Raw genomic sequence first — 13,400 nt, forward strand, 5'->3', positions numbered from 1 at the left:
TTTTATATTTGTTAGTTCCTTCCCTGCTGAAATTTTCACAGCTTATTTTTCTTCTCCTTGAAAACGTTAAGCATAGCTTTACTGTATATGATAATGCCTGGCTATTTTGGTTATTTTTATTACTGTTGGTTCTTGCTCATTGTATCTCTTCTCTTCAGGCTTTGGTGTATGCTGGGCATTGTGTTTGAAAAAGTATTTGTTGAAATAATTTGAGACTTAGGATAATATTCTCTTCCTCCAAAGAGGGGTACCGACAATCTAGAGTGTTCTCAGGCAGTCTCACAGCCTGAGATTTCATGGGCTATTGATATTTTAAAAAGAAGTGAGTCTACCGTCTGCACAAGGTTGAGTTATTTTTGTTTTATCACTATTCTCAGGGTGTAGCCCTTTGGGGGCCCCAATTCCCGGTATTGGGTGAGCCCTGAACTCTGACTTTTCCCCTTAGCTCTAAGAGGCTATCAAAGCACATATCAGCTACCTCTTCCAGGTCAGCCAGTGATCACAGGGCAAACCTTTTCCCAAGTGTTGGATTTTTGTCCTGTGATTCCTTATTGTCTTGATATATCTTTGATGCTTTTAAGGAGATTTTTAAATAATATATTTAATCAAGCTTTTGTGTATTTTTTTTTCCCAGAGGGTGGTTAGATTTGGTTAAACTACTCAGTCTTTCATTACCTAAAGCAGAAATCTCCTCATACCTTTCATTCCATATTCTTGGTTTCCTTTTCCCTTTCTTTCTTCCTCCCTCCCTCTCTCCCACTCTCCCTCCCTCTCTTCCTCCTTCCTTCCTTCCTTCCTTCCTTCCTCTTTTAAAATATGGCTGGAGTACTTTTTTCAAAAGAGTACATGGCAGGTAAACCTTCAGAATTCTTGCATGTCATTTTTTTGCTTTCATATTTGATTAGTAGTTTGATTATGTATAGAATTGTTGATATAAAGACTTTTTTTCAGAATTTTACAGGCTTTATTTCACTATTTTCAGCATTTATTCTTGTTAATGAGACTAATACAATGCCATCCTGTTTTTGCTTCCTTTCTATCTATAGGAAGTCTCCTGTTTCTTGGGAAAGTAGCACTAGAAAAGTCCTCTTAATATAAATCTATTTAAATTGGATTGTTTGGGGGGGTACTATTTTCTGATAAAAATAGATGGTAGAATGAATGATATGATATCTTCCAAGTTCATATTTCACTTTCCTGCACAATCATAAAGAGTAATTTCTGCAAAAATATTTCAAGACTTCCCTACAAGGGCCTGTCTTAAATTCTTTGATTTTTAAATGAATCTCCCTTGATGACTCTTTCTTACCATTCTCCTGGTTGGTTTTCTCCTCATCCAGCCTAAACTGATCTAACTCTGCTAAAATTCTCATTTAGCAGTAGCTTTGTTGGTGACTCAAGTCACCAACACTTTTATCAACCCTATGAAATCTAACATCTTTTCAAGGTTTGCCATTTTACTTTAAAGTCAATTTATGCTATGTATTTATTATTATACATTTATTAAATATTTATGGCTTACATATTTTAATCATATATTTATTAAAAATTCAATGAAATTGACCAAAATAGACTCTGATGTGATTCGTGAGGACAGATGTCAGTGTGTTATGGGATGAGTATTTGAGTCAGGACTAATTTTACAAGTGGCCAGTCGATTAATTAATATTTTTGAGCCATGACTGCTTCCCTATGTAATCTCATGGCTGTAAGAACTCAGATAATGAATACATCAAACAGTAGGGAACTTCCATAGCCCTTTCCTGGAAGTTTTTGGCACATCCTCTTTATCTTTGGTGTGTTATGAAATTTCATGGTGATATTTCTAGGTTTTGATCTTTCTCTTCATTCTGCTCAGCATTCACTTTTTTCAGAGTGAAGCCAGGTGTCTTCAGTGCTGGAACATTTGCTTCTTTGCTTTTGTTTCATCTGACAATATGACTCGTCTACTTGCCATTTTCTAAAGATTTTAATAAATCTCTGGTCTGCTGATGACTCTCTTTCCCCTTTTTAGTGCTGCTCTGTGCTTGCTAGCTTCTGTATTTCTTTTTTTTTATATATTATAACCTGAGTTTATTTTCAATAACAACAAAATTTTAAGAACTGAGACATTACACATTTAACAGAAAAGTTGTTAAAGCTAGAAGTTAAGGCACATTGAGGCAGAATCCTTTTCTGAATCTAATTGTACAAGAATTCATTTTACATATGAATAAAACTGAAATCTGGGAAAACCATTATGAACTTTTTCATCACTGACAATTTCTTGAAAATATTAAGTTGATTCTGTTTTACCATAAAGGAGCAACATTAAAATATCAGGCTATATTTCTGTACCAGGATTCAGCATTCAAAGAAATCCCCGATCTAACCATCAGTATGTCCTAAGTGCCAAAAATATAACTACCCTAAAAGTCTATATTAATTTAAAATACTACTCCTAGTTCTACTGAAGGGGCATAAAGAGGGTACACATGAATAACAAAACGCATTTCAAGGACTAGGAAGTGCTTATGCAGTAAAAACGTAATAAGTGACCTAAAGCTAAAGTGCTCACTCTATCGAAACTTCAGTCATCTTTGTCATCTTAGAAATTGAGGATGTTGCCTGGGAAAGAGATGGCAAAAGACTTTTTAGAAAGTTCTCCAAATATATGAAAACTTTCTTTTGATACATTTTCCTAAAACAGGCAGAAGCACTCAGTCACCTCATTCAGGCTAGAGGTATTTCTCCACAGAAAACTGACCAGGTATACATACCTCTATCTTCTCTTCCCTTCACACAGTTTACACAAAGCAAAAATGGTATGGGCTGAGCATCAGACAGAAGGTTACTCTGCCTAAGGCTTATTACACTTGCTGTTAAGAGTTTTTCAGTCATGAGAAAACTGTAGAAGCAGCTACCTGATCACCAGCACAAACTTTACAAAGAGCTTAAAAACACTGTGTGCCAAGGTGGCCAAAGAAGTGAGGATACATGGACATTGGTTGTTTACAGAGCAGAAAGCAGAATATAACAATCTGAAATGCTATTCTTCAGGGGGCTTTTTCTATAAAGAAACCTAACTTAGCTAGGTGAAACACACCACACAACTATTTTCCTGTCACTTCCTCAAGGTGGTTTTTGTAAGGTCGGATCTTAACAAACGGCATCGCGAAACAGAGGAAAGCTTCAAGTGAGCTTTGTTAGGGGGCGCTCCCCGGCGAGGTTCACTGGTCCGAGAGAAAGGGGCCAGAGAAGTCGCACCCGGGCGAGGGTTGGGCAAGATTTTATAGGGGAAGAAGGGAAAGGGGTGTGGTGAATCTGGGAGGGCGCAGGGTATTCCTTATTTGGTGGTCTCTTCGGGTATCGTGGCAATATCTGGTGCCGGTTACATCAGTCTTGGGACCGCTAGTCCCGCCCCTCAAAAGGCGGGAAGGCTGGGCCGGGTGAAAGGTCCCCAGGTCAGTTCCTAGAACTGGGTGGTCCGGAAAGTCTCCAGGTCAGTTTCTGGAACTGGGTGGTCCGGAGAGTTTCGGTCTGATGCACCCCTGTGCTCTGCAAGCGCAGGCTCGGCGGCCATGGCTCACGGGCCCAGCCGCTCCGCGGCATGTGGGAACCTCCCGGACCGGGGCACGAACCCGTGTCTCCTGCATCGGCAGGCGGACTCTCAACCACTGCGCCACCAGGGAAGCCCTCAAGGTGGTTTTCTTGAGGTAGTTTCTGGGTTTTTGACAAATGGTACTGGGTTATCTGGAGGTGTGAGGAACAGCCCATTTATTACCAAGAGCTAATTAAAGAAAAACCTAACTTTAAGGGAAGCCAGTCCCACAAATAATCTAGCAGTACTGCTGGAGAAGAGCACCTAATCCTTCACACTAACACATCATGATGGATATTTAACCACAGCACCCTGAGATCCCAAAGCCTTCCTAACCTGGTTTATGTTACGTAGCACCTAAGAATCCTTGCTCCATTCCTGACTTCGTGTTATTTTAGGAATTACTTTGGGTGCGTCCTTGATTTGGTGCCTAGGGCAGGGTTCAGTATGGTCTTTGGAGCACCTTGTCCTTTTGGGCACGGATTACGCCTTTCTTGCAGCCGTTGCCTCCCCCAGCTTAAGCACTCTAGGTACCACTGATCTTGCTGCAGCTGCTGCTGCTGCTTTTTTAAACGGCTGTGAGTAGCCTCCAACTTCTGGCATTTCTGAATTAGCTGTGGTAGTTCCTTCTGTAACTGCTGGTGTTGTCTGTCAATGCTGCTGTGGAACTCGGAAGTGTACTGCTTTGCTGCCCTCTCCAATGCCTCGTTCTTGCTCTTCAGCTCCTTTGTTGGTCTCTTTCCCAGCTGCCTTGCATCTAGCTCACTCAGTTGTGCCTCCAGTAGTGCTTTATCCTGGAAGAACTGGACCAGCATGGCCTGTTTCTTTGCAGCTGTCTCAGCGAGGGTTTTCTTTATCTCCTGCTGTAGTGTCTGAATTTCTGTCTCCTGTTTCTCCTTTACTATCGAAACGTCCCTCATTGCCTCCAACTGCTTATTCAAATTGCATAGGATCTTTTCTTTCTGCAAGAGCTCTGTTTTAAGCGCTGAATTTTTTTCTGCATATTTGGAGGTTAATTCTTGTCTCCTTTGTTCAATCTGCTCACTTTGTTGTGAATAGTAGTTCCACAGCTTCTCGGTTCGCTGTCTAGACTCCTTTGTTTGCTTGGTCAGGTATTCCAGAAAGAACTGGTTTTCCTCCTCGACACGTACGTTTTCCGCCAGCAGCTGCCTGGTTTCCTCCACTAACGGTTCTAGTCGGATTTGAGTTTTTTTGATTTGCTTGTCTAGCTTCATCATTTCCACTACTGCCTCTTCTTTAAACCTCTTCTCTGCCTTTGCTAGCTTCTCTGGCTTGAGAAAATTATTTATGAAACTAAGATCCGGTTGAAGGGAATTACTGGAGTCCTCAGCCAACTTGACAAACTCGGCAAACAAACGTTCCTCCCCAAAGTCACGGTGCACCTTTGCGGAGACCGCCAGGGAGAGAGCCCTACGGTCTGGGGCTGGCGACACGCGGAAACGGCGTCCCAGTGCGGAGGGTTTTTCCAGTTTCTCCGGGCTGGTCTCTGCGGCTCTTGGCGGGGCCCAGCAACTCCGGCGCTCGCATCCCGCCCGGGTCCCGGCACGTCCAGCCCTGAACCGCTTAACCTCCTCGGCCGCCGGACGAGCCCTAGCGGCCGGTTCTCCGGCGGCTCGGTTCCCCGCTCTCGGGGGACCGACAGGAAAAGGCACTCTCTTCACTTTAGTAGTGTGGGAGCCCGGAGGTCCCTTGTCGTCCCGCCCGCCCGGGGTCCAGAGCTTTGCCCTTCCCAGGCCCTGCCCGACGACGGTGAGCGGCTCTTTAGGTGGCCTACTCCAGTCGTCCTCCCAGTGTCTCCACTTCCCCGCCTCTGTCCCTAGTTGGACCCCCATCCGGGTCAGGACGGACAGAGCTAAGGCGCACGCCTAGGCCCTTGGCCCTGCCCTCTCTGGCCGGTTTGGTTCGATTCGGTTTCGTTTGTTCTGTTATAGTCTCATTCAGAGTTCCGAACGTCACGGGAGCCTCTCTAGCTACGAGCGTCTCTATGGTTGAGTGGGCGGAGCTTCTGTATTTCTTGATTGTAATTTTTACAGGCATTTTTGAGGAAGAGAAGGTAAATATGTAAATAGTCTATTATATAGAACTGGAAGCATCAGGATTATTTATGTTAGATACAGAGTGCTTTATTGAATGGAAATCTCATTCTCCATATCTATATCTATATCTACATCTACATCTACATAGATATCCCCATACCAAGTCCCTATTACTGGATATTTAAGTTATTTATAATTACTTAAAATTATTTTTTAAATGCTTCCCATTAATTTTTGAGATTTCTGATTTTAAAATCTCCCTTTTCTCTGGATGCACATAAAAATTTCTACAAACAAAATATTATTTTAACTAGAATAAATTTATGTTCTATATCAAACAAATATTCCATTCTTTCTGAATGGGATAACCATTTGAGCACTATTTAGAAGAGACTGTCTTCTTTGGGGCCAAATAAGAAGATTGCACATGAAGGGCTTTTGACAGCCAATCTGAAGAGGCATGAATACTCAGAGGCCTCTGTTTTCCAATACAGTGCAAACTCAGCCTTAAGGAGAGAATGGTGTAACTGCTGACACTGAGAGGCTTACATGCTAAAGGCAACCAAGTTTTCCCTTTGCCTTAGGGTTTGGCAGTCATCCTCAGGAACAGTTGAAAAGGGAGCAAAGAGAGACATTCTGTATTATGGCAAGTTGAAACCAAATGTCAGTAATAGGGGTTTTTGGCTGCCTATTAGGAAAGAGACATATTTTAAGATATTATATATGGATAAAATAAATGTTTTGAATATGAGCCCCAAATCAGTTATACTAAACAATCTAACATTAGTTCAGTTTCTGAAGTTTTTCATCATTGATTTGCACAACAGAAAAATGAGCCTGAAAGTATATGTTGTTCTAATGATAAGGTCTTGGTGTTAATGACTAAGCTGCTGAAATCTTTATTAATGGAGTGACATTCAGAGCTCAGATATTTTTAAAATAGCACCAGGGCCTATAGAAGGGCTTCTCAATGTGATGTGGAACATTAATCCATAGCATCTGTTCTTTAATTGCTCCACTGCTCCAAATTAATCAGAAGAGTGAATGTACTGAACTTTAAATTGTAGCTGAGCTCTTTCTCCCAGGAGGAGCTGTAGATGGTGTGTTCCAGGACAAAGAGTAGCCAAGATTTATTCCTTGTGTCCACAGATAGTCAAAACTCAAGAATGGTATATAAAGAAGGTTTTGTTAAAAGGTCAAAATTACTATCACTCTAAATTAATAATTAAAATTATTGAAACTGAGCACAACTCCAGCTTTAATTTTAATTTTAATTTTTTCTTCAGCTTTATTTATTAATAGCTCATGGTTCTCCTGACCAATGGCAGATAATTCTGCTTATCTGTTAAGAGGTACCCCTTTTGAAGTCTAGTGTCTTATCCTGGAACCAGTGCTATGATTCCCAGAGGTGTTCTAACTGTGAGCTGACTCAGGAGTGGAAAGATCTCTGAAGCTACTCTCAGTCAGCTGACATGAGGTGCAGTGTAAGAAGCTTGGGCTAGGAGTCAAAAGCTCTACGTCTAATCTTGGCTTAGCCACATTCCATCTCATCTGTAAAACGGGATTAATAATGCTAGCTCTGCCTAACTATAAGACTGTGAAGAATAAATAGGACTATGCATATAAACTGTGTGAAAGCAAGATATTAATATTTTAATATACACTGGGGAATTTCTGGGATCTCACTTGGAGAAAGAGGAAGACAATGTCTTTTTGTCCTCTCCTCCGTTGATAAGTTCCTGGGTGTATTAGTTGGCTGAGAATGCTATAACAAAGTACTATATAGACTGAGTGGCTTAAACAGCAGAAATTTATTTTCTCACAGTTCTGGATGCTAGAAGTCCAAGATCAAGGTTCTGGCAATTCAGTTTCTGGTGTGATCTCTCTTTCTCACTTGCAGATGGCCACCTTCTTGTTATGTCTTCATGTTGCCTTTCCCTTTCCATGCTTTTTAGTGTCTCTTCTTAGAAGGACACTAATCCTACCAGATGAGGGCCTCACCCTTATGACCTCATTTAACCTAAATTACTTTACTCCAAATACAGCTACACTAGTGGTTTGAGCTTCAACGTATGAATTTAGGGGCAGAGGAACACAAACATTCAGTCCATAACTTTAGGAAAGATTGTATTGATCCAGAACCTATAGAGCCCTCAGCCATGGACTCATAAATGTCACTGGCTCAGCTCAGCCATCAACAGAGAAAAAAAATGACCATGTGCTACAGATTTGTTTTCCAGAACCTCTCAATTAGATTGTTCGTGAAGACTTCCATTCTTGGCTAGTGCTTGAAAAAAGAACAGAATACTTAAATTTTGAGATACCACTGCCAAATATTTTCATACAACTTTGGATGTTGTCAAAGCCTTTTGAGAAATATTGGATTCAGAACATCTGTACTAGAGTCATTGCACTTAATTGTTTTTATTGTTCCATTGTAAATTTCTTAAATAAGATCAATTACCTACTTTATGTTTGTGGAACCTATGCTCTAAGGACAGAGAAGAAAATGATTCAATTTTAATTTTAATCAAAATAAGGCAGTTACTCTATGTCAGCCATGAAAACACTAGAGAAAGATTTATTCTTTAAAAGTAAAAGGATAAAGGAGGAAATACTGTAAACAATGCATTTTTGGAAAGATGCATGCTTTTAGCCCAGTTAGCTCCATTTGGCATTTTTGCTGATACTTTGCATGCTTTAGGATCCTGGAGTGGGGCAGGTGCTGTGATTGAAGTGGGAGTGGACCTGTGTCCTGTCCTAGGGTAAGGGTACAGCTTAACAGGGAGCTCATTCTGAGAAGGTGGAGTCCCTAAGAAGACAGTGGTTCCAGGAGTATGGGGTATTCGTGAATCACAGGTGCTTACTTCTGAGAAGTCTTCTAATAGGCACCGGCATCCTCATGCTTGGCTTAAATTCAGAGTGGGTCCTTGTCTTTGGGAGGAGGATTGTCCTGGATGAACCTGTCTACTAGTCAGGTTAACAAGGTAAGGAACGGGGCAAAGAGAACTATGTAAAAGGTTAGTGATCAGAACTGGGGCATAAGGTCAGGCTTGATATGAGTAACTTGCTTCTGAGATTGGGAAGGTGAGAGTTTTAATTCCTCCTGGAGAGGTAGAGCACGATGTCAGGAATTTGGGTTTATTCAAAGGCAGTTCTCCTGCTGCTCTCTGGCTAATTTTTAGTTTTTTGTCTTTTCTGGGCTAAGGAGATTGATGTATATTAGCCTCAAATGACAGAGCTATATTTTCTTGAAGAGACTTTTCAACAAACTTTAAATAATTTTATAAGTTTTGTATAATTTTAGGTGAAAACACTGAGGACTGATGATTTACTCAGGTTCACAAAGCATTTCTAGGAGCAGATTGAGAATTAGAAGACAAATCCATTTTCCTTAATAGAAAATATTAGAAAACAACCACATAGAGACAGACAATTTTTGCTGTGCTATGCATTATTCAGTCTGGTGAGCATCCTTCTTTATGTTTCTGAAACAGAATATTAAATGACACTCTGTCTGGGCTTTGGCTGAAGCCTCAAAGACTGAGAACAAAACAATATTTGCTGAACATCCCCATTCAAAGTGAGGTGCTGGGGCACCTATGTTAGACATGCCAAGGATGTGGTCATGTAGGTATGAAATCACTGAGTGGATGAAGCACAATTGCTGGGGTCTGAGGTACCCTGCTCCCTTCCCCCATGGTGGAGGAGGATGGCCAGGTGCTTTCTGCTCACCTCAAGCTTGTGGGAGGCAGAGCTTGACAGTGGAGAATTGGGGGCCCAATGGACACATGTCTTCCTCAGGTTTCAGAGCTCTGAGGGTGAGCTGTGTTGGGGGAAGACTGCACTTCCCCAATGGCAGGGTGGTGGCATTTCCTCTGAAGACCATGCAGAGGAAGGAAACATCAATTAGAGCCTAGAGATGGTCATACCGCGTGAAGTGTCAGACACAGAAAGGCAAATATCATATGATATCACTTGTATGTGGAATCTAAAAGAAAGGGTACATATGAACGTATTTACAAAAATGGAAGTAGAGTCACATGTAGAAAACAAACTTATGGTTACCAGGGGATGGGGGGAATAAATTGGGAGGTTGGGATTGACATATACACACTACTGTATACAAAATAGAAAACTAATAAGAACCTGCTGTATTGCACAGAGAACTCTACTCAATACTCTGTAATGGCCAAATGGGAAAAGAATCTTAAAAAAAAAAAAAAAAAAGAATGGGCAAAAAAAGAGCAAGTCTTCAAAGGGGCTGCAGATCGTGGTGGTGGAGGTTGGCTGTTGAAAGGATTTAGCCAAGAGCCTGTGTGGGGCAGGTCACCGAATGTTGGGGCTGATAGAGGTCAGGGAGAGGCAGTAGAATTATAGGTACCACATGTGTCCTGGGACATGCAACGAGAGGCTTCCAGTGGGGGATTCTGAATTTCTGAGAAATCCATGGAAGCACTTTGTGAGTGTAAACATCCACCGAGTCTGGAGAACAGCCCTCCCCTCACTCCCAGGGGTTCAGAAGCCATAGAGTGAGAGGGAGGAGTGGAAGGCCAGGCAAGGACTTGAAGCAGGTGGTAGCAAACATGCTTGCCTCCCTCACTGTAGGCTTCCTGAGCTGCAGCAGGCTTGAGCTGGGGACAGTTTAACTTTGAAGGATGTGCAGGGTTTGATTATTGCTCCGAATTACACTTTTCAGATACTGAAAAAGAAAGTTCTTTCGGCTAAAAGTGACCTGAGGATTTTTTAGTATTTGAGAGTAGTCAGAAAAAAGTTAGTGAGATTTTACTGAGATTTCATCCTTCGGCAGAGGTAGAACTAGCCAAAAAGAGCAACTTAAAGGAGTGTGTGTGTGTGTGTGTGTGTGTGTGTGTGTGTGTGTAAATGGAGGCAGGACGCAAAGGACAGTAGTGGTACAAATCTATTTGTACCATATGAGGTGATACTTAGTTAAGTAAATGATTATACTTCTGTAGCACCCTAGATAAAATCCATCCAATACCTATCAAGCTATCTTGTTCTTATAGGTAAAATAACCTCGCTGTCACTATAAAATAAGCATTCTGCGAATCAATTTGATGCCTTTTTCTCTAATATATAATACAATGTCTTAAAATAGGTGCTCAATAAATATTTGTTGGACGAGCAGCTATTTGAAGGTAGTATCACTTAGGACTTAAGAGCTTAGGTTCTGGTTTTAGAGAAATGTGGGTTCAAATCCTGGCTCCACCATTTGCTAGCTCTGTCCTTTTAGACAATTTTTGTATCTTTCTCTGTGCCTCAGATTCATGTATTTAATATAGATATAATAGTAGCTCTACCTCGCTGGTCTTTTTCAGAATTACATGAGGTAATGTGATATAAGCACATGGCTTGACATGTTAGGTGCTCTCAATATGTAAATAGACATAGCTTATCATATTTTGTAAACTGTTGCTGCATTTCAGACTTCTTCCATAAAGAATTTACACTCTGCACAGATATTATTGGTTTGAGTTAAATTTTAGCAAAACTAAATATGTTGCTTTTAAGAGCCAATTAAAATCCTTCCTTCCTTCCTCCCTCCCTCCCTCCCTTCCTTCTCCCTTCCTCTCTCTCTCCCTCCTTCCCTCCCTCCCTTATTTTTCACCATATTACCTTGGGTGAGGTATGGTGAGGCCACAACAGATCAGTAGAGAGAAGCCAGAAAGGGTTTTGTAGTTTGTTGGACTCACAGTTCCCTGGGGAGAACACAGCACACCATGCAGGGCCACTCAGGGAAGAACTAGGGTCAGTCACAAGGCAGAGGGAGAGAGGAGAACTGTGGGCAAGTGCCTTTACACTGCAGTTTCTGAGGGAAAGAATGGGCAAGCACGTTTAGGATTGGCTAATGTGAGCAGTGTCGCTAGACTCTGGGGCATAGGGGCTGTCCCTGGTTATCTGGTACCTGGCCCTGGGGCAATTAGAGCAGGTGTATAGGGGCCAAGAGTGTGAGAGCTTGTATCGGAGGTGGTTCAGGGTGTGGGCTTAATTGACTGCTCAAGAAGCAGAAATGACCAGCCTCTAGCAAGGGCCTCAAAACTGGGTCAGGACAGCATTTAAAAACCTGTATCACACTACATAGAGTCAAATGTTAGCAGGAATTGAGGCTGAGGTTTTTGCTAGGTAGGAGAATTCATCCTATGCACATTGTAAATACTGAGTGCTGCAGATGCACGCCATCAAGTCAAGGCTTGAGCAGCCTAATGCCGTTATCCTCAATTCTTTCTTTTTTGTAAAGAAGATGTTGGGGAGTTTATTAATTTTATTTATTTATTTTTGCTGTGTTGGGTCTTCGTTTCTGTGCGAGGGCTATCTCTAGTTGTGGCAAGTGGGGGCCACCCTTCATCGCGGTGCGCGGGCCTATCACTATCGCGGCCTCTCTTGTTGCGGAGCACAGGCTCAGTAGTTGTGGCTCACGGGCCTAGTTGCTCCGCGGCATGTGGGATCCTTCCAGACCAGGACTCAAACCTGTGTCCCCTGCATTGGCAGGCAGATTCTCAACCACTGCGCCACCAGGGAAGCCCTTCAATTCTCTTTTAATGTCTGAAAAATGTCTGCCTAAGGGGTGAGCAAAAGGATTATTGTTACTTAATGTTTGCTTAGCACAGCACATTTGGGAAATGTTTCAGAATATTTTATGAATGAATTCTGAGGTACCTAGAATTTGCAAGTATGTCTAAAATATACATATTTATTGAATATTTTTCCACTAAAACCGTTGAGTTTGGGTAAGCCATAGATTGGCTCATAAATATGGAGCCTTTCAGTTTTTCAAGTCAGAGTCTTCTCTCTGCTGTCCTGCTAGAATATATGTCACCCAGCAAAGGGGGCATTGAGGAAACATGGAGAGACTATTTTATGCTGTTTTACTTTTGTTTGTTTCTTTGTTTTGTTTTTTTGGAAAAATGAGAGAACAAGAGGAGGTGGAGATGGGGAGTGAAAAATTCAGTAGTGTGTAGATTTGTAATATTTACCAATTACAGCAGAAAACGTAAGTCCTCTTGCCTATTATTTAAAAATAGATCTCCAGGACTTCCCTGGTGGTGCAGTGGCTCCACGCTTCCAATGCAGGGGGCACGGGTTCTATCCCTGGTTGGGGAACTAAGATCCCGCATGCCATGTGGCACAACAAAAAAAAATTATATAAAAATAGATCTCTGAATGTGTCTCCCACATTGCTATGATAATTGCTCCCATATTGCTATGATATGATTGCTAGTGTTCCAAAGAAAATCCTGGTTATTGGATTTCTATAGTGAAGCATTGTTTCAAAAGACCTTACCTTGCTTTTGGAGACTATTTGCAATCTTGATACATTTTCATATTACTGGCACTAAATTACTTTTAGTTCAACTGGCTACAGTCCACAATAAACCTAGATTCTGTTTTGAATATACATTCTATATAAATACTTAAGTATATACCCAGTCCAAAGATATGGTCTAGAGTTTTTTACATAAACTGTAGTAAGAAGGAAATTCAAATATTATGAGACCTATTTTATAAGCTTCCTGTTACCAGACAGATATGTCAAACTCATTCTTATGAAAAATGTATTTCATTTAAAAACTTGAAGTCTCTGAGTAAATACTGTTATGGTATGCAAATAATTCAGATAAACCTTATATACTTACAAATATTCTTACCTACCAAATGAAAACTTAGAATGAGCTGCAGGAATAGTTGTAATAACATATATAGTCTGTATGTTCACAGAGAACATTTTATTCTTAAGGTCTGAA

At 41.2% G+C, this 13,400-nt stretch overlaps 1 protein-coding gene and 1 pseudogene across 1 annotated transcript; both read right to left on the bottom strand.

Annotated features, from left to right (window-relative positions):
• LOC132488075 (general transcription factor IIH subunit 3-like) overlaps window positions 1-1,373 on the bottom strand; it is a 93,270-nt pseudogene extending 91,897 nt beyond the window's left edge.
• A 2,608-nt stretch (window positions 1,374-3,981) lies between these two features.
• Window positions 3,982-4,865, bottom strand: LOC132488076 (coiled-coil domain-containing protein 121-like). Its single transcript, XM_060096064.1, has one exon. The coding sequence runs from the start codon at window positions 4,816-4,818 to the stop codon at window positions 3,982-3,984; it is 837 nt and encodes a 278-aa protein (XP_059952047.1). The 5' UTR covers window positions 4,819-4,865.
• Between the last annotated feature and the right edge of the window lie 8,535 nt (window positions 4,866-13,400).

The sequence above is a fragment of the Mesoplodon densirostris genome, chromosome 4 (assembly GCF_025265405.1).
Source record: "Mesoplodon densirostris isolate mMesDen1 chromosome 4, mMesDen1 primary haplotype, whole genome shotgun sequence".
Lineage (NCBI taxonomy): Eukaryota > Metazoa > Chordata > Mammalia > Artiodactyla > Ziphiidae > Mesoplodon > Mesoplodon densirostris.

What these genes read in the sequence shown, in the direction of transcription:
- LOC132488076 (XM_060096064.1), bottom strand. Translation starts at nt 4,818, where the DNA reads ATGATGAAGCTAGACAAGCAAATCAAAAAAACTCAAATCCGACTAGAA.